This window comes from Madurella fahalii (assembly GCF_045866475.1).
Source record: "Madurella fahalii IFM 68171 DNA, scaffold_2, whole genome shotgun sequence".
NCBI lineage: Eukaryota > Fungi > Ascomycota > Sordariomycetes > Sordariales > Madurella > Madurella fahalii.
Window position 1 is genome coordinate 3,689,214 of NW_027263972.1, and position 20,507 is coordinate 3,709,720.

The window sequence follows — 20,507 nt, forward strand, 5'->3', positions numbered from 1 at the left end:
GCAGGAGGAGTGAATGGAATGAAGGCAGCGTCTGTGAATCCCCCGTGAATCCCCTGTGAATCCCACGCGAATCCCCGTAGTTAGCCGCTTGTCACTTGCCAGCTCAACAAACCATCACATCACAAGCTACTTGTAGTCGCCGTGCGTAACTGCAGGTTTGGCCTGCTCGGGGTATTATTTTGCTCACTGCTGCGACCAAGTCAACGACATTCCTCCCTCGTTCAAATCGCCCCCCAGACACCCAGAGTCCAAGCAGACCCAGCAGCTGAACCTCGCATCAAGCCCCCGGCACCCAAACTCTGCCTCTGGATTTTGTGGTCTACATCGCTTGCTCTGCTCGCACCTGCGGCTCCATGCTGCAGCCAGATCTCACGATCAATCGTGGCGATTGCCGGTGCCTTGAGATGAGTAACAAGGCTCGCCCCGCTCCAGGGCCCCAACGACTCAATAGCCCTCATCACCCCTTGGACCCGGGGCCGCTGATCGGTCCCTCTCTTGAGCTGTTCCTCTATGGGGTCTATCTCCGGTACCGTATTGGCCGCGTCGTGCCATACCCCGTCTTCTCCTTCGCCTCCCGCGAGGTGTGATGGCACGCCTGTTGGGCCGCCGGCAGCCTGACGAGCTCCTTTCCTCTTGAGCTTCGGGTTGGCCCGCAGCTGCTCCACGGCACTGCCTTGCACTGGGTCCCAACCTTTCTCGCGTATGAGATGAGACACTTCGTCAAAGATTCGCCCACGAAGGCCGAGCACAGACGAGCATCCGCCAGTGAATATAATGCGGGACATGCAAAGTGACCGGACATCAAGCGGTAATCGAAGGAGGCTGCGGTACACTAGCAGATGCAGGGGTAACTCATGGTCATCGAAGCTGCTGTGCGGGCGTTGAGGGTCAAAGAAGGCATCCTCACAGGGTTCTGCAAGGGCATCGAAAGGCAGTTCTAGCGACGTGGGTGACTGGCATGACTTGAGCGGAACGGTTGTCATGCGTGTCTTCCCAGCTGATGGGGGGTTCCGAGCTTCTGCTTCATCCTGCTCGAGGACCGTTGGCAAACCATCAGAAGACGGCGGAGCTGTTGTAGATGTTTGCCGAGGCTTGCACCAGACCATCCGGGTGGTGATGTCGCTGCACTCCTCAAAACTTAGTAGATGCTCTTGATCCACATTAGCGGCATCATTGCCGGGCGCTTTTTTACGTTCGGGAAGATGCTTCGCAAGGAGTTTGTGTGTTTGCTCCACAAGCATCCTCCCTCCGCGGATGCTTCTGCGGGTGTCTACCTCCCTGTACTCGTAGACGCTGGTGACGGCCGTCTCGCTCCATCCGAGGTCAACGATGAGCGCTGACCGCACTCCAGCGCCGACCGTCAGGGCGAGCTGTGACGACAGCAGTGAAATGGTTGGAGGCTGAAATCGGCTGAAGATGCTGTCAAGGGCTGCCGAGAGATGCGGGATTGGCAGGCCAGATGGGAGGACACAGACCATCCGCCGTGGGCGCGAGTCGATAAGCATGTACCTGGAGCACCCATGAGCAACAGGTACGCACATATGCAGGGGAGAAAGTTTCAGCCTACTTTGTAAAGGCTTCCCGCATCGCCCTCTCGATCTTGTCCCCCACCAAGCCGAGATCAAGACCTCGGATATCAGGTTGCCACAGCTCATAGTCTCTCCCCCATTGCCCTCCGGAGGCTGCACTCCTCCAGTCGTAGCGGTACCCGGCCTGCCAGTCCCTGAAATCACCGATCCGGCGCTGCTGGCCGGGGCCGAACCAAACGCATCCCCTTGGCGCTACGTCCCCTGAAAAGCCGACCTGCAGCTTCCGTGTACCTATCTCGACAATGATTATCTCCTCGTCGGCACGGAGACTAGATGGTGAGCCAAAATTGGACGGGATGGGCCGCAGCGGCGTTGACGGCCCACTCTGTTGATGGCCGGCTCCGGGGGTTGAGCGGATGTTAGCGACTGAGCGGTGCGGGAGCGGCGCCGAGCCCGCTGGCGCCGACATTATTCTTTTCTTCTCTGCCTGGATGGGGATTTCAGGATGGCATAGAGTGAGATACGTAAAGACGGCTCCTGGGTAATGTCACAAAATTTTTGGTCTTTTTATTTTTGCCGGCCGTTTGATAGCCCCAAACTCAAAGGATGAATCGAATTTCAACAGAGTCGAGCTTCGCGGTCTCTTCGCGTATCGAAGTGCCCCAAGCCTGCAGCTTCAGTGCATGCCCCTGTTAAGTGCATATTTTTTTAAGCGGTGCAACTAAACCCTAGGCCGTGTCTCCGCCAACCCTCCCAAAATGGAAGTGAGACAACAAAGCGAATGTCACTCTTCGCTCGTTCCCTCATTCTTGTCGCCAGTTGCGCAACCAAGAGGCCGGCTTCAATTGCTAGCTTAGGATGATATAGCAATTCACTTTTCAACTTGCTTTGGGATTTTCGGCAGTGAAAGCAGTGCCGCCAGGATGGGCATCAGAGGGTCAGTTGGCTCATTGGCTTCGACAACAACCCCCAAACCCAAGGAAAGCTAACATTGGCTCGCAGCATCTACAAGGAAATTGGGCCCGGCGAGCGTGTGTCGCTCTGCAAACTCGCCATCGACAAGCTGGAAGAAACCGGGCGCCCGTTGAGGCTCGCCATTGACATCTCGATATGGCAGTTTCAGGTGCAAGCGGCCAGGGGTGTGTTTCCACGAGACTCTCTGTTAGGATGATTACCTTGTTGTGCTTTGCCTGACCGTGAAACCCCCCAGGTGGCGCCAACCCGGCAATTCGAACCCTTTTCTACCGCTTAGTCCGCCTACTTGGCTTAGCAATTCAACCCATCTTTGTCTTCGACGGGCCAAACAAGCCCGCCTTCAAGCGCAACAAGCGCTCCGGCCGTGGCGACGGCGTGGCCACCGCCATGGCCAAACGCCTCATTCGCCTATTTGGCTTCGCTATTCACGATGCCCCCGGCGAAGCTGAGGCCGAATGTGCTCTCCTGGAGCGGGAGGGCGTCGTGGATGCCGTGCTCAGCGAGGACGTGGACACCATCATGTTTGGCTGCCGCCGGACGTTGAGGAACTGGTCGGCCGAGGGGAAAGGTTCCAAGACGCCAACCCATGTCTCCATGTACGATGCCGACGCCGTGGCTTCGGGGTTGAGCGGCCTGAACAGAGAGGGCATGGTACTCGTGGCTCTGATGAGCGGCGGTGATTACCTCCCCGAGGGCGTGCCGGGCTGCGGCATCAAGGTCGCGTGCGAGGCGGCGAGGGCGGGCTTTGGGCGGGACTTGTGTCGGCTTAAGAGGGCCGACGAGGACGGCCTGGAAGCGTGGAAGAAGAGGTTGCTGCATGAGCTGCGCACCAATGAGAGCGGCTTCTTCCGGACGAGACACAAGGCGTTGGATATACCGGAAGGCTTCCCAAATATTGAAGTTCTACGGTACTATACGCATCCGGTTGTGTCTCGGCAGGCGGCTGTCGACAGACTGAAGAAGCAATTTCCCGCCAAAGTCGCAGTTGATGTTGTTGGTCTGCGGGAGTTTGCGCGCGAAACCTTTGACTGGACGTTCCGGATAGGAGCTGTCAAGTTTATCCGAGTCCTAGCACCCAGTCTCCTTGTCCAGCAGTTTCTCGAGAGACATGTGGCGGCAGAGGCACACCATGACGACCTTGCCCTTAAGCAGGTGGAGGAGGCAGCGCTGATTCGAGCCATCTCGAGCAAAAGAACACACCTCAGCACTGACGCTACGCCCGAACTACGAATCTCGTTTATTCCAGCGGACATTGTCAAGCTAGATCTCAGCGCAGAACCGGAAGAAGAGGTCGAGGCGTTTGGGCGCAGCGGTCTCGCTCTCAATAGTGACGAGGAATGTGATGAAGAAGCAGTCGATGAGCTGGGCGGCGAGCAACCGAAAACCGGCAGCAGCAAGAAGCCATTTGATCCACTACAGCCTGACCTGGTCTGGATACCCGAGACGGTTGCCAAATTGGGCGCGCCCCTGACGGTCGAAGACTGGGAGGGGAATCGGCGGCTGAAGGAGCAAGGAAAGGAGCAACGAGCTGCCGCAAAGGCCGCCCGGAAGACAAGAGCCAAAAAGACAGACATGCCAGCTGGCGCACTTGATAGGTTTGTCAAGGCCACCAAGGCCGTTAACGACGGCGTGGAAAAGAGAGACTCGCCGCGTCTTGGACTGGATTTACCGTCTCCCTGCTCTCTCCCAATTCCACCGTCCACTCAAGCTCTGCCTAGGGCAAGAAGTAAGCAGCCCAAGAAATCCTCTACAACAACACAGGCAGACAAGTCGACGGCTGAGATTAATCCTTGGACCCTCGCCGGCTCACAAGTCAGTCCCAGGGTTACCAAGTCCTTCGCGGCCGCCTCTCAGGCTCTACCGAAGCCGGGTTATGCCGAGGAACCAATTCTTATCTCGTCTAGTCCTGCCGCCCCTGCGTCGCCTCCGGCCACTGGCGCGGGTATAGCAGGCTGCCAGCAGATGACGCCCACAAGACTCAAGCGCCTGAAGGAGACTTCGTCAACATCGCTCAGTCGGTCACCAAGCCAGAGGAAGCCGGGATCGCCAGCTTCAGAAAAACCAACTGAGAAAGAGCCTACGGCTGCAACATTACCGCAGCCCGCAAGGAAGACGAGACCATTTAAGCGGGCCAAGAGCCGAGCAGATGATAATGCCGGCATCGCCGCTACCACAACAGCGCAAAAGTCGATCAAGGACTATGGCCGGATCTTGAGAAACGCGAACTCCTCCCGGATGAACGCGAAGCCCACTGCTGCCAGCAACACCCAGCCAATTGAAATACCTTCGGACGATGAGGAGTTCCCCCTCTCACTGTCGCCGCCGAGACGACCGTCAATAAATCCGACAAGCCTATTGCGGCAGGACACACCTCCCGCCCTGGCCAAGTTGGGTAGGGTTGAGGACGACGATGATCCATTCGGACCCCTGCCACCACGCACGTCATCCTTGCCTTGCGTGCCGCCGAGGCCAGCAGATTACCCATCTGCCACAAAGCGACAGCAACAACAACAGCAACAACAACAAAAACCACCCAAGTTGCGAGGACCTAGCCTCGAACTCTCCATTGACACCGCCACGGCCACCGCCACGACGGTCACCGCGAACCAGGGCACGATCACAACCGCGACCACAACCACCACGATAGCCGTGGCTAGCACAATGGCCAAATCTGCGACGACTAAACTCTACATCTCCCGCACCAGCATCGGCGGACTCGGGTATTTCGAGGAAGTCGAGGTCCCCCGGCACGAAGCAGACCTCTTCATGGCCGATGGCAGCACCGGCACCGGCACCAGCACGAGCGACAACACAAAAGCTGATTTCGGGACGACAGATGGCAGCACAGGCTCTGGACCGAGATTGGGGCTGGGGCTGGGGCTGGGGTCGACATCCGTACGGGGAACGGGCCAGGGTAGAAAGATATGGCGGCTGAGCGAGGTTGAGGTTTATGACTTGACAGGGGAGGATTGAAAAGCACATGTAGATTATTCAGAGCTTTTAGGAAGTTTATGGTTATAGAAGGCATATATAGACCGATCATTGAGGGTTTGACGATAAAGATAAAAGATACCCAGGTTTGATGGACTCTACCTGTCGAACGCAAGACAAGAACCCAGGCTAAGGCAACTTTCCCGGACGGTATCATGATATCAGATATCTACCACAGGCAAGAGACCCAAGATAAAGATACACGAGAGTAGTAGCAGATAATAACAACCCCCATCCGAAACCAGACTAGACCCTCTTTTCGCCAGAAAACGCCCACTACTTTCACAAGTACACCACCCTCCTCTCCTGCTCCACCGCATCGCATCCCCCTTCCCCCAAAAGAAAAAAAAAAAACTCAACGAGGCGCAGGCTGCTTGGAAAGCAACACATTCACACTCTCCCTCGCGTTGGGGGTATTCCAGACACTGTTCCTCCCACCCCTCCTCCACTCGTCCCCGGCCGTGGCGTCCTCGCCCGTCGCCCCGCCCCTGGTCGCTTCGCCCATGATGACGTCGAGATCCCGCTTCTGCGAGCTCAGCCAGGCGCGCACGAACCCCACGGGGTCCTTGGCCATAGACGCCAAAAAGGTGTGCTTGGCCTTGGAATGCGCGACGGCTTGCACCAGCGTGGCGAGCTGCTCGTCTAAGGCGGCCACCTCCTTGAGCATGGCGGCGTACTGCGAGTTCTGGACAAAAGGTAGGAGCTTGGCGCGGAGTGGGTCGTCGACGGCGACGCGCACGTCGTAGATGGTTGGCTTGGGGTCTTTGTGGAACTCCTCGTCGACGCGGATCGTGTAGGCCAGCTTGATAGGCGGAAGGGCCTTGAGGTGCGGGGTCAGGTAGTCATTGAGATGGGGGATGTAGCCCGCTTCGCGGCGGATGAGCTGTCAGGGTTGTAAGCAGATAGCCAGGGAAGGGGAAAATGCAGGAACAGGGGGGAAAGAGGAGGGGGAAGAGGGGGTGACGGGGGACGTGGGAAAATAGTGACGCACTCTCCGAAGCAGCTCATCACAGCGAAAGTTCCTCTTCTCTTCGTCTTCTTGGAGTCTCATGAGCTTGATGTACTCCCAGAGCGCCATGACGGCCTCCTGGCGCGTGGCCTCGCGCATGTCAATGATTTCGGCGAGCTCGGGGCTGAGCTCGAAGCGCTCCGGGTCCTCGTGCCTGTACAGGTTGATGGTGATGTTTGTGTTCTCATCCCCGTTCCGCTTGAACGTGATCTCGTCAAAGTCGGCCATGGCCGGCAGGTTGACGGACCCCGCCGGCGTCCTATCCGGCTTCTTCCACTCAACGCTTGTGTCGGCGCTCTGGCGCCCGTTCCTAGGGCGGTCAAAGTCGACGGTCAGGGCCTTGAAGAAATGCGAGAGCCGGGACCGCTGCCCATGCTTAGCCGGTGCCGTCTTGGGCTTCACCTTGTTGGGGCTGTCCGTCTCCATCTTGTCGTCGTCGGCCTCGTTCTCGCCAGCCTTGGCCTCCTCCTCCTCCTCCCCTTCCTCCTCATCCGCCTCGTCTTCGTCATCTAGCAGTCGGCCCTCGATCTTGACGCGGTAGGATGATTCAAGGTTGGACGAGAAGTCAAAGCTGTCGACGTTGAGGCCGTTGGTCTGCCAGAATTGGTCCTCGACCGTGTTGCTGATCCAGATACGCAGGGTCTTGAACCTCTGTCCATCATCATCATCACCATCAGCCATTCTTTGTCCGACGTCGCATAGAAACCCAATATCGAAGTGACATACCTTTGCATTGCGGCTCACCGAGTCCACGATATCCAACCTCTTGCGGGTCATGGTGGCATCGAGGCGGCGCTCTAGGTCGCGGAGGTTCTTGTAGGCGAGGGCGACATCGCCCTCGCCGACCAGTGTCTCTTCAACGCCATCAGGCAGGGATTTGTCGGTCGGTTTGCGGCTCCTCAGCTTGGCGAGATGGTTGGCCTGCTGCTGCTGGTGGTGTTGCTGGTTGATCTGGGCCTGCGTCATGGGCACCGAGTGGTGAGGGCCGGCTGACATCATGGGGCCTGTGGTGAGGATACAGGTTAGGAACTGCTGCGACTTGCTAAGGATGTGCCGTTGCACTTGGCGGCTTCGGGTCGTTGCGGGTTTGCGACGAGCCCAAGTGTGAAGACTGGAAACTCGAGTCTGGCAGTGGCCCGAGGAGGGCGTGTGCAGCGAGCTCCACCTGCCAAAGTGCCGGGGGCCCGGGGCCAACAAAAGCGGAGCGTGCCTGCCGGAGTCACGGGGCCGTCATGGATGGGAAGCCATGGAAATATCCATTCACTTACCGATGCCGCCTCGGCGCTGTGGGACATGCTGTCCCGCTGCCCTGGGCGGGACATGTTGTGCGTATCCGCGATACTGCGGCTGCATTATTGCCTAGCCGGACCACTCCTGTGTCCACTGCGGTATATAGTCGGACGAGTCTGACGAAAGATTGACCATGCGCGCTAGGCCGGTTATTGCTGCGCGTCGATGTCCGGGCCTGGTCTGGTCTGGTCTCGCAAGCGCGTCGATCGCGTCGTGGTTCTCCAAGACTGGTGGAGTTCTCAGCGCACAGAAAAGCCACTGGCTCTTCTGCAGTCGTCCTGGCCCCACCCAGTTCTTGGCCGGGTCCCGAACACTCTGGGAGATCGCTACAGAAAATGCATTCACCGCCCAAAGCTGAACAACGCTCAAAGCAAGTGCTGCATTATGGAATACTTGATGCGTGCAGCTGTTTTACGCAAGCTAGGACTTGATTAAGTATATTCGTGTTTAAATTACGTCAATGCATCTTCAGGTTACCGTCGTAGGCCCCCGCATACCTCCTAGGCGCCATTGTGTCCGCCCAGTATTTTGTAGCAGCGTTCCTCCCGTCATGTGACCCCCGGGGCTCGGGACCAGATACTGGCGCATGTTATGAGTCCTTGCAGAAACCCATTGGAAATAAAGAATACATATATATATATATATATATGCTGTGCTCTGCCCTGGGACACTCTAGCTGCTTTTTTTCCAATGCTGAGCTTCCATGAGAACCGAGTGCAAGTGAGATGAGTGGCCATATGTTCCGGGTTTGATCCTACGCCACGCTACCAAAATGCCTATTAAAGGTAGTAATTGCAGTTGTAATGCTGTCACGCTCACAACAGACCTGCTGGAACGCCGCAGAAAGTGCTCCATGATGGTCGAGTCCATCTTATGTCTAATCCTCCACGACCGCCGAGGCCGCAACCGACAGACGCATAATGTTCCATGTCCGCATGCAGAAGGATGCGGTGGGCCACACGGTTCATCAAACCAAAGCAATTGAATCAGAAAGCCGCCCCAAGCCCGTTCCTGGACTGCCGTTTGCTGAAGCGGTTGCGCTTCACATTGGTCTCCTCCAAGCTTGCTTGACTCTTGTTGAGCTGGTTGCGACCCGATCTATCGCTGATGCTGTATCCCTCAGGGAAATTCGCCCGGCCTCCCATGGTGCTTGCCGGGCTTGACATTGACGACGACATGTCGCCGAATCCGTTGTCGCTGTTGTACGAGCCAACCACGTTTTGTGAGATTGCCAGGTCCTTCGCCCTTTCCAGCGACTCGATCCACTCGTCTACCGAGAACTTTGCGCCCTCGTTTTGCGAAGACTTGGGTTCTTCGAATGTGTAGTGCACCCCGTTCTGTGCGGCTGTCTCAGTGGTCCCGCTCTGACGCACGAGGGGCGGGGCTAGAACGAAGAGAGCATGCATAACTTACCGTGTCAACACACCACACCATCTGCCCCTTAGCGTCTAACTGGCTCCTCCAGACACAATCTGCTCCCAGCAACGAGATCTCCTGCTTAGCCCGCTTCTCGTCCCCACCGGCCGGGCAGAGCACGATACGTCCGCTAGACGTGATCATAACCAGCCGTTGCCTCTTTTTGGTTGTACTGCCGCCAAAGAAACGGGACAGCTTCTTGTGGCCGTCGCCGTCGCCCTTCCCGTGCGGGCTATTAGGGATCGGCGACGATATTACCATCAAGTCACCGAGCTTTAGTATTCTTTCGTTGTTCCTCGTCAGCACAGGTGACCATTCGATGTCGAGTTGTGTCGGTGGTGGTAGTTCCGTGATAATTCTGGCGGGCCTTGACCCATTGGCCTGCGCCTGGGGCCCCCGCGGATTTGCAATCGGCTTTGGGGGGCTCGAGCCTGTCCCGTTTAGCTGGATGATGTGCGGCTCCTGCGCCGCAGGTACATATGGCCGCAGGCGTGGCGCCTTCATCCTCCACAGCTCCTTGCCAAACTGCTGCCCGTCGAAAAATTCGTGGTTCCTAATGTGCTCCACTGTCAGACGCCGGGATGGGTCTAGCACTAGGCATCGTTCGACGAGATCTCGTGCGGCCGGCGGGAATCCGGCCGGAAACTCGTATTCCAAGTTGACAATCTTTTGGAACGTCAGGTACTCCGTGCCGCCCTTGAAAGGAGGGCGGCCAACGAGGAGCTGGTATATAATGCACCCGAATGCCCACAGGTCACTGGGCTTGCCCGCAGATTTGTCTGTTAGGAGCTCCGGGCTCACGTACTCGGCCGTCCCCACAAAAGATGCGTTCCTCTCGTCGTCTTGGGAGCTGCCTGGTCCCGGTGCCTCTTCCGCCGGCCCCTGTACGAATTTGGCGGTACCGAAATCAGTGATCTTGACGTGCATTTGATCGTCCAAGAGCACGTTCTCGGGCTTGAGGTCCCGGTGGATGACCCCCCTCGAATGCATGTACGCAATGGCGTCCAGAATCTGGGCGCCGTAGAATCTCGTGCACTCGACATCAAAGGTACCCGTCTTCTTCAACACGCCTAACAGCTCGCCACCGTTGCAGAGGTCCAGCACATAATAGAGTGACGATTCGTCCTGAAAAGTATAGTAGAGCCGGACAATACCGGGATGGTCCGTGAGTCGGTTCAGCGTGTTCTTTTCGATGTTGACATACTTGATCTTCTTTTCCTTGATGATGTGCTTCTTGTCGAGCACCTTGACGGCGTATTCTCGGAGGGTTTGACGATCGGTGGCGAGGTAGACGGTGCTGTACGAGCCCTCGCCCAGTACTCTGCCAAAAGTGAAATCTCTGACGCCCTTCTTGACCGATTTAATGATCGTCCGACCCTCGGCATCGACCTCTTTCCTCAGGCTGACCGCCGCGCCTCGGTCTTTCCACTCCTCACTGCTCGCCAGCGGTGGCATGTCCGGTCCATAACTGCCGGGCGGCGCATGCGGGACGCCCGGAACCGACGCATACCCTCCGCCCATCCCTCTCGAGCTCCTCCTCGGTGGTAGCATACCGCTCGGCCCGTTCCCTGGTTGAGCCGGACCAGGTCGGCCGGAATGATGCGACCGGCTTGGCTCTCGTGATGGCATGCGCGATGGGCTTGGTTGGTCAACTCTAGGGTCGGTCCTCATTCCATGCACGGAGGACTGCGACATCTCGTTCCTTAGGCCGGGATAGTGAGCTCCCTGTTGCTGGTCGTGCTCCATTCTCCGATTTTGCCCAGCCCCTGGCGAGTGGCTCCCGTTCTCCGACTGGTACGAGCCATATTGAGCTGCTTGGATGGCGTCACTGGCGCTGTTCGAGCTTGCGCGGGCACGGGCAGCATTCAGATTGTTTTGTGCAGTCTTGAGGATGGCGGCAGCGGATTCGTATGTGTGCGGCTGCCGGGTTGGGGAGTCTCGGGAGATTTCTTGAGCCTCAGCATTCTGCGGAGTCCGGGGGGCAGCATCTCCTCTATTCCCGGCCACGGGCGCGGGCTGGGTTGTCCGGGCGTCGTCTAGGCCGGCAGAGGTGTCTTGCGAAGGGTTTGGGGAGTCGTCGGGATTGGCAATCCGTAGACCCCCTAGTGCCTGGGAGAGACTGAGGTCACCGTTCATGATTCACGAATTTACGGCTCCAACGAAGGCGGTGACGAAATCGGCGAGCGGAAAGACGAGCGGGTAGCGACTAAGGACAGTGAACGACTACGTAGTATTGACGGCGGGCATGCGGTCTGCTTGAACGAAAGGCAGGGCCAGGGCCAGTGTGCCGCGAGGGTGGCGATTGGGAGACGATGGCGGGGCGTCGACGCGAGCCTCAGTAGCCGTAGGTCTCTGTGAGTCTCGTATCGAGATGCTGCTGGCAGGCCGGGCCCGTGAATTTAGCGATTGTTGGGCATCGAGCAGCCCACCTCGTGCGAATGAAGCACCGGAATGCGGGGGTGCACGGTCGAACTGCCCTCCGATGAAGAGACAAGCGGATCGAAAACCGGCCTAGCTGACTGCGGGGACGCGGGTTAATCAAACGACGGTTGGGCGAGAGTCGGTCGTGGTGTACTCTGTAGGGGTTAGTTGCGAGTATGCCGATTGACGACTCGGTGGTGGAGGACTTGGCCTCACACGGGTCTCCAGCAAGGTACGAGCTAAGTCGGCGTACTGTGCAGAATACAACGGAAAGTACACCGTCCCCTAGCAAACTCAGATCTAGATGGGGGAGACTGCGACCAGTAAAACCATCCAGTGGAGTCCCGGCGTAAGCTGAAAATAGAATGACAGAAAAGATAGCCCACAGCGCCTTGGACCTGGCTACAGAGCGAAATTGCAGACGCGTCGGGGAGGAAGTGGGCTCTTCCGGCACCCGTTTAATTGTTAGCGGCCATGTGTCATTCGATCGGGAAATTTGGAGTCGCAAAAAAAAAGTTCGGACAGCAGCGGTGCTTAGCCACTGACATTCGTCATTCAAGGACGTGTCCAGCTCACGCATCACTTCAGTTTATTTTCGACGGTGTCTCTGAAAAGATTTAGGCTCGCTCCCGGTGGCACTAGCATCTCTTTCCAGGCATTCGAATTGAAAGAGGGTCCGCGGTCGGGGAGAGAAGCGCTGGATCTTGTGGGGGCTCAAATGCTGCAAGCGGTCCTCGAGCATTGCATCTCGCCGCATCTTAACGACGCCATGATCGGACAACCTAACCCTATCAAAGAGTCCACCTGCAGGGCCGACAATGCTATTCTTGGTGTCGCGGTCGGTGCGCTATTCGACTTCCGGTAACGAACCTGGGTTCTAAAGAGAAAATGGCTGCTTCGGACTGAGGAATGTCTTATCATACTATGGCCTCACCTGACCCACCTTCAACGGAACTTGCACTAAGCCCTTTCAGATGGAAGCCTATTTAATGGGCTTGAAGATTGATATAAAGCGGACGCAGAAGTGGATGGATGATGCCTATTCAAGCCCAAAAAAAAAAAAAAGAAAAAAAGAAAAAAAGAAAAAAAGAAAAAAAGAAAAAAAAGAAAAAAAGAAAAAAAGAAAAAAAGAAAAAAAAAAAAGGGCGTTGCAAATGATTGATGCTGTTTGAGTGCTTAGTTTTCTCGAATCCAGCATATTTAATAGAATAGTATCCCATTGAGCATTGTTTGCGTTGCCGTTCAAAAGCTTATTCATCTGCCTAACTATTGCACATCAAGCAGCAAAACTGGGAATTTTCAATGAGGTCTTGCCAAAGTAAGTTTAGCGCAGATGGTTGCAGGGGTGCCAGACGGGACCATAGTACAACGGGACTTTCTCCATAGTCCAAAAGGCCGTTCCCTAATTATCACCTGCCTCGACAACTTCCCCGTGTTTTGGACCCGTGTGAAAGCAACTAACGCAGTGCACTGAACGCAGCTTCTCTAAGAATTCCATATGTGATCTGTCTCTCAGCTCAACTGCTGGCAACACAGTGACACAAGCTTGGAAGTGAGGACAGCCTCGTCGTCGCTCCTTCCCGACATCGCCATATCTTGTGCTTTCCAAACCTTCTCAGGAGCTGTCACTTGCGCTCCTTGAACAGTACTAGCGGCCGTCTTTGCTCACAATGCCAATCTCAATTGTTCCCTTCAGTTCCCGCGTTGTTTCCTTCGGTGTATCCATTGCTGTCAATATCGTCTCAAAGGCGACCATCGTATTTATTGGGATAATGTTCCGCCTTAGCCCGACAGTCATCACCTTGGCCATGGCCGAGGTTATTGCAGTTGTACATCGCCGCCGATTTCGCAGGTACCTTGAATCGGACGATGTCCATTCCCTACACGGTGTAGTAGACAGAGGCCAAATAGACGCATCGTCCAGCAGTGTCACCTCCTCCTCAGACACCCTTGGTCGAGAATTAGCACCGCAGCCGGACGGGGATAAAAGGGATATCTCTCCTCCGGACGCCGGCAGCCGAACGTTTCCGTTTGTGGACCGCCCGCCAGTCGAGCTGGTCCTTCGACAGAGAGGTGGTGATGGCCTCATACTACTCCCGGAACTCTCTGGTAGACGAGAGCGTCGTTGGGAGGTTGGTGAAGAGGTCATGGGCCCTTCTTCCTCACGGCAACACTCCCTACATGCACCTCTGCTATCGATGACACCCAGGCTCCGTCCATCCGATGCAGCATTTACTGACGCGGCGTCGGTTTCGGACCACTCGCAAGGTCTTCACGGCTCTGTGGGCTCGTCCTCCACTCCGGCTACCCCTGTGCCAGTGCCTCATGATGATAGAAGTATGGTGGAACAGAAAGTTGTGCCGTCTGCCGACAGAGCATCATTAATGGGACTATGGGAATCGGACACCTCCGCTTCAATCCAGCTCACCGCATCCCGTTCACCCTCCTCTCATCCGGTTGGTCTTCCCCGCTGCAGCATTAGCAATTTCTTGCGATGTTGACAAGTGGTAGAACTCAATATATGGAGAAGACGGGGAACTGAGCAATGGCATTGAGCCGCCCATTCCGCGTCATGGCACGGCCCGGGGAGCGTCCGTCAATGTCGAGACCACGCCGAACACACCTACCATGTCTAGCCAGGTATGTCCGGTTCGATTCGCTGAAAATATCGCTATGAACTGCCAGGGCCGATTAGAGCGGAGAGAAGGCTTTGGCGCAACCGGGGTTCTGCAGACTGGACTCTGAGCACTCCTGTTCACATCAGCAATGCTGACTCCCAACTTCAGGAGAGTGTATCAGACGAGCGTTCGCCGACACCACTGCCCAGAGCTTCATTGCTGCGGATATACAACGACTCGATACCGGCCTTGTCACAGCCACGGACACCGCAGAACTTGCCTGAAGCGCGTCACCAAAGTCGCCTACAAGGATCGTATACACTCCCGGCGCGGCGAAGATCTCCGCAGCCCGCTAGGACACCTATGACGAGCCGGCAAAGGCGTGGCCGGGGTGGAAGGAGGGAGCCTAGTCCTTTGGGACTGCAAACGCCTGGGTTCATGGGTTTGTATGGCGGCATCGAGAACATGGACGATGCCGTCTTGTTTGAAGAGGCGACGCGTGAGTCGCAATCTAGATCACCAGTGGCCTGGGGTTCCGACCAGGAGAGATAGCAGTCCGTCGGAGGCAGTCCCCGAGATTCCAAGTGTATACCACAGACGTTATTGTTAAGCAAAGTTTTTTGCAAGCACTGGTAGGCTCATGCAGAAGTGGAGCGTGACCACACGAGACTTGGAAGCAATTACGGTATTTCCGTTCGAGAGCACTAAAAATACATCCATACAAGCCCTCACAAGTCTGTTTTTGCAGGTCCATCAATGTCCATGTTTGGCCTTCCGGTATCACCAGCCTCATGACATGGGGTGTTGGCGATCCTGACCGAGAAGCGCGTTATATTGGATGCGGCATCTTACCGGCAATCTGTGGCTCCGCAGGACGACAGCGATGGGCACGTGAGTGTGGGTCTCGGGTGCCCGATGACTTGCGGGAGATGGTTTCTGCGGAGCCGTGACTGGCCACAATTTGTGTGGCGTCGTAACCAAGCACTTCAGGAACGGGCGTGGAAGACTACAGCCAGCGAATGGGAAAAGCTGGCAGGAGGGCTGGTGGACCTGCCGGCCACTCCGAGCAGCAAGAGCACGGACCGTCAGCGCAAAGAGCAGGACAACCAGAGGGCAACAGCCGGTTTACGCTAGCCGTATACAGATCCCTGGCATGTTCCGCCGCTCTCAAACTGCTGCACGACCGGGTTTGCCAATCACGAGCATCTCTGTGGGTCTTAACCCCACCCGGAACCGCAGCCAATGGGATGCCCCAGCGCCCTTCCATGCGACACATCCGCAGTCCCAGCTCTCCGATGCCTTTTTGTCTGCCTCGCAGCTCCTCGCATGGTCCTCCTGCACCGGCAGTCTTCTGCCTCTGCCTCGCATCTGTCGCCGCCCTGCTTCCCTCCTCTTTCTCTCCTTCCCTTCCCTTCTTTCTCTCACTTCTCTCCCCTTCTCCATACAACCTCCAGACCACTTCATCTTCTCTCCATATCTCTTCCCACCATTCTGACCCTCATTCGGCCACGCCCACCTCGCCCTCCACTTACACGACTCGCGATCACGCTGCCCTCGCCGTCGCGTGCCAGGCCCGGGGGCCTTCCTACTACCTCCTCTACTGCTTATCCTCATCGCCGACACCAATCCGTCCCCCCTCAATACCATCAATCTCCAGAATCTCACTTGCGGAATTGGCACCATTCCGCCATCCCTCTCTTCTGGCCAATTGCTTACTCGACCCCGGCCACACGTCGCTACTCGACTTTGCCTTCCCTGCCGTGCCGCACTTGTCTTAACATAGCACTTACATCTACCACTGACGCGCGTTGAGCTGACCAGTGTCGCCTTCTTCGCATCTAACCCAATCTCTTATACTCATCTAGCATACCCAGCAGATTTCCCAAGATGCCGTCGTTCGATCGCATTTACGCTTCGTCGCCAGTTCTGGCCATGCCGCCACAGGCCGCTCATCAAGTCTCGCTCGGCAAGTCCTTCCTGCAGCACCAAGCCATATCTCTCGGCCAGCCAGTCTCATGGCCCGCGCAACTCGTTCGCAGCTCTTTGGTCGCCGGTCGCAAACGGTCCAGAGACGAGGCATCCGTCAACCTCGACCCTCCGGAGAAGGTGGTCGAGGCTCCCGTCGTTAAAGAACCAGAGGATGAATGGGTCTATGGTCCTGGCATGACACTCATCAAGAAGAATGCTGGCTACGTCGCCGATGCTGGCAGCCAGTCCGGCACGTGGGTCGAGGAACGGGCTGCTGAGGAGGAGGCACGCAAAGCCGAAGCCGCCCTTCTTGCCCAGGAGCAATTGGCCCAGTCGCGCCCATCCTTGAGGAGCCACAAATCTCAACGACTGGACATGACGACACCTACCATCGCAAACGACAAGCTCCCGAGCCGTCGCTCTAGTCCTACGCGCGAGGTGACCAACCCAATGACAGCCTCGTCAGATTCCATTGCGCAGCCAATCGTAGACGACTTCACCTTTCATCTCGGCATTGGCTGGAGCCGGATCAGCGAAAACATCGAAGCCGCAGCACGCGGCTGGGCACGCTACATCGAAAATCACTACCCCGTCACCAACGTCAAGATCCTCTTGGAGAGTCGCGGCCTCCAGTCGTACCTAGTTGAAGCCACCGAAGGATATTTCCTCTTTGCCGAGAATCTCCGCCAAGGCCGGCTTGTCAGCAGGACTCCTGAAGGCGCCCTAAACAACCTCAAGATTTCTCCGCCTGTCTTCGATGGACTCGACACGATGGACGCCTCCAATTCACCCAAGTCCCTGGACTCAACCTCTGGGATCACGGCCCACGCTACTCCCGTCACCTCCGTCGAGATGGACATGAGCTGAATGGCTTCGTGATGTGGCGTTGGCGTTAACAGGAAGGTGCTTGCTTTGCAGCGCGATTTGTTGAGTGGTCCAGTGGCCGGTATGGTTTTGAGCTGGCAGCGTCAGCGCGCATTATCTTTTCTGATATTCTAGTTTTGGGGACAAGGTTCTTTCTTCTTTCTCATTCGCAGATCAAAAGGTAACCTGGCTTTATCGGGGATTTTCGGAGTCGGCCAAGGGTTTGCATAGTGATATTGTACTACTAAGGGCAATTCGACTTTACGTTACGACAATTGCAATTTCTGAACGAAGTGAACAAGTGAAGAGCTGAGCGGGGGTTTTTTTACTAAGCTTCGTGTGTAGAACTGGCGTGGCTGGCCGCCACAGCTGTCATCGGCTGGCATTTGCCTTTCTTCCCAGCCTCCGGAGAATGACCTTGGAACAACCAGTTTCGCCAGCCATCTTTCTTAAATCTAGGATATTGCAATAACTGTTAACGACTTAAGCCTTTGCCGTTTACAAGTCAGCATTGGAAAGGAAGAATAGTTCCATTCCAGCCACTGCAAACGGAAATGATTTTGCGGCGCAAATAGCAATGGACACCACAACGTTACTCTCATCAACTCCAAAGCCCTCCATATCGAGTAGTTCAATCATGCCGGAAACGAAAACCATCGCTTTGAACAAGGAACCCCGAATCGAGTCTGGGTGACACAGACCACAGAGAACACCTGCAGGGAGGACGAGGACGCGGACGCGTGCCCCGGAGCTTGCATCGCGACCTAGCTCAAATAACGTGCAGGATGCGTCTGGTTCTCTGCCCAGGCATTTCGGTCAACACGACCTTGTTTTTTCTCCTTCTCCTTTGTTTCGCTTCCGTTCGCCGAAGACCTTGTCATAAGTTTTCCCACTTGTTTCATCTCTTCCTCGCCGCTATTTATTGCTATCGCCTATGGTCCTTCACCAAGGCGACAGCCTGCAACGCAAACCGGACGTTGGCCACCAATCATTGCTGGCAGAGCGAACCGACTGCCCTTGCCTGCCGAGCTTCCTGGCAGTGGCGAAATCGCAAGCAGTAGCAGCAGCAGTTCGTTCGCCGTTGACAGCCGGGACACAGCCTCGCCGAGTCACGGGCTCGACGTTTTTCATCGCGAAAACAGACCATTTTCCCTGCAGGAATAACTGCACCGATATTTTGACCTTCGTCTCACCTCTGTTATTTCCCCCGGGCAGTTGTTTTGGATTCCATCTTGGGGACGAATCCCTGATGCAGTGACCCCGCTCTCGTACGACATCAGCTCTGCCGGTCAGTTGCCAGCCGTCAAGCTTGCCCGTGCCGTTTAGGAACGGGTAACCAGGAGGCAGCCGGGTCGCGAGAAGGGGCTTGCCACGAGAAGCTCGAACGACAGAAAATCAGACGAGACCAGAGGGTCATCGGTGGAGCAACGGCCGAACCTCCTGCATTCATGGTGTCGCAGCACAGCGACGGGTTGAAGTCGCTGGCGCTGCGGGGACCGTCGTCCGTCGTCGGCACCAGCGGCGGCAGCAGCAGGTCGGCAGGTTTGCATGTGTCGTCGCGCTCACGCCGCTACAATCGCTCCCACGCCGGCGGCAGCGCCTTCGTGCCACAGAACGAGTTTCCCATCTTCAGCCACAGCGGTGACGTCGAAATCGTTGTGCGCGTCGCAACCGGGCACGAGAACCGTTACCTCCTCCACAGACACACACTCACCCGCTGCTCCGGCTTCTTCGAGGCCAGCACAAGCAACGAATGGTCGCGCGCGCAAGCGGTCCCCGAATTACCGGCGCCTGGAACGGCCGGCGCGATCGAAGCCAGGGGCGCATCGGGTGGGGAGCTGGCACGGATAGACGATCAAGGGGGGAGCAGCGATGGGAGCGGGAAGCACACACCCACGGCCCTGACTCCCATTAAGAAGAGATGGAGATACGAGCTTGATTATGGGGCGGGGCAGAATGACATACCAATGCTGGTGCAAAAGGAGGAGGGCAGCAGCCCGCCGCCAACGGGGAACTCGCTGTTCGGCGGCCCTCCACCTAGTCATTCTTCAAGCCGGCATCACCACCACAAGTCGGGCTCGCATTCATTCTTCCGGTCGGTCGCCAACTTGAGCCTCTCTGCGACGCATTCTCCCTCCCTGCCTTCCCCGACCCAGGCAGAGCAGGATTTATTACGGGATTATGACAACCTCTTCCGCATCATGTACAACTACCCGCCTTCTCTCGACGGCATCAACATTGCCGACGCTTATGTGCAATGCAAGTCGCTCCTCACCTTGGCAGACCAGTACGATGCCCTCGCCGTAGTCGGTCCTCGCGTTGACCACCATCTCCTCCAATTCCAGTCCCGCCTCTGGAAACAAATCGCCAAGTACCCAATCAGCTACCTCCGGCTCGGCTACCTCGCCCGATCCAAGGTCATCTTCCAAGAAGCCCTAATCCACGTCGTCGGCCAATGGCCGGCGGGCGAACGGTCCATCCGCGCCGCGCTGCCCGAGACAGTCGTCGACATCATCGAGGACAAGGTCGACGAGCTGGAAGAAACAGTCAGCCGCATCGAGGCGCGCCTCTTCCGCCTCACGCTCACGAATCGCGCCGGCGAGCGCGTCAACCCCGCGACCAACTACCTCGACTGGCTCGCCGTCAGCCTCTTCCGCCAGTGGCTCGCAGACAACACCACTCCACCGATGCCGCCCTTGCCGGAGCGCAGGGGTCCTCGCGACGCGGCCGGCTCGCGCGGGCGCGGGTTGAGCAGCAGCAGCGGCAGCGGGGCTAGCGCGGCGGGCGGCGGCGGCGGCGGCGGCGGCGGCGCAAACAATGGCCGCTCGGCGAGCGGTGGCAACGGCTCGAACGCGGTCGCCGCCCCCATCCCGCCGCTTGCGTCGCTGGGGAGGACGTACCGGCTGCTTGGGGCCGGGCCCGGCTCGGGTTCCGATAAAGGGTACCTCGGCCACGACGAGTGCAAGCGCTTCCTGAAGCTCACGCCCGACCTCTACAGCCGGGACAACCTGAGGCGGTTTGAGAAGAGGATCGACGAGCTCAAGGCGATGGCGCGCGAGGTGGTCCGCCCGCTGATGGGGAGTGGCTTGGAGCTGGAGATGAGCCATGGCGCCGGGTCAATTGGGTATTTGACGTGCACCACGGTGGGGGATAGGGATTTGCCGTGGACTTATGAATAATGGGCGTGGATGATCTGGTGGTTCGGCGATGGGTGTAATGCTGTTTCTTTATGGCTGAAGAGGAGGTGTTTATACTGTTTGGGTTTGAGAGGGCCGGGGATGAGGCGGCTGGCGGGACCTGGCGTCCCCTGGTATCTTCTGAATGGTTGGTTCTTACTGATGTGCAACGTTTTCTTATGATATATATATGATGACTGGATGTAACGGAAGGATAGGCGCTGTTCTCGAGGATACCCGTTGTTGTTTT

The 20,507-nt window shown here is 57.0% G+C and overlaps 6 protein-coding genes across 6 annotated transcripts; 3 read left to right on the top strand and 3 right to left on the bottom strand.

The window, feature by feature from the left end:
• Positions 1–221: 221 nt before the first annotated feature.
• On the bottom strand, positions 222–1,998 carry MFIFM68171_03836 (uncharacterized protein; the record flags this gene model as incomplete). The annotated part of the gene is made up of 2 exons (XM_071059257.1): positions 222–1,509; positions 1,568–1,998. The coding sequence occupies 2 exons, from the start codon at positions 1,996–1,998 to the stop codon at positions 222–224; spliced, it is 1,719 nt and encodes a 572-aa protein (XP_070915358.1).
• A 454-nt stretch (positions 1,999–2,452) lies between these two features.
• MFIFM68171_03837 (uncharacterized protein) lies at positions 2,453–5,477 on the top strand (the record flags this gene model as incomplete). The annotated part of the gene is made up of 3 exons (XM_071059258.1): positions 2,453–2,466; positions 2,532–2,668; positions 2,740–5,477. 3 exons carry the CDS (start codon positions 2,453–2,455, stop codon positions 5,475–5,477), a joined length of 2,889 nt encoding a protein of 962 aa, XP_070915359.1.
• A 373-nt stretch (positions 5,478–5,850) lies between these two features.
• Positions 5,851–7,857, bottom strand: ssr3 (SWI/SNF and RSC complex subunit Ssr3; the record flags this gene model as incomplete). The annotated part of the gene is made up of 4 exons (XM_071059259.1): positions 5,851–6,378; positions 6,487–7,155; positions 7,231–7,508; positions 7,773–7,857. 4 exons carry the CDS (start codon positions 7,855–7,857, stop codon positions 5,851–5,853), a joined length of 1,560 nt encoding a protein of 519 aa, XP_070915360.1.
• Positions 7,858–8,780: 923 nt separating this feature from the next.
• PKH1 (serine/threonine protein kinase) lies at positions 8,781–11,346 on the bottom strand (the record flags this gene model as incomplete). Its single annotated transcript, XM_071059260.1, has 2 exons — positions 8,781–9,131; positions 9,208–11,346. 2 exons carry the CDS (start codon positions 11,344–11,346, stop codon positions 8,781–8,783), a joined length of 2,490 nt encoding a protein of 829 aa, XP_070915361.1.
• A 4,790-nt stretch (positions 11,347–16,136) lies between these two features.
• MFIFM68171_03840 (Transcription activator GCR1-like domain-containing protein) lies at positions 16,137–17,084 on the top strand (the record flags this gene model as incomplete). Its single annotated transcript, XM_071059261.1, has 1 exon — positions 16,137–17,084. One exon carries the CDS (start codon positions 16,137–16,139, stop codon positions 17,082–17,084), a length of 948 nt encoding a protein of 315 aa, XP_070915362.1.
• A 1,445-nt stretch (positions 17,085–18,529) lies between these two features.
• Positions 18,530–20,260, top strand: MFIFM68171_03841 (BTB domain-containing protein; the record flags this gene model as incomplete). The annotated part of the gene is made up of 1 exon (XM_071059262.1): positions 18,530–20,260. The coding sequence occupies one exon, from the start codon at positions 18,530–18,532 to the stop codon at positions 20,258–20,260; it is 1,731 nt and encodes a 576-aa protein (XP_070915363.1).
• Between the last annotated feature and the right edge of the window lie 247 nt (positions 20,261–20,507).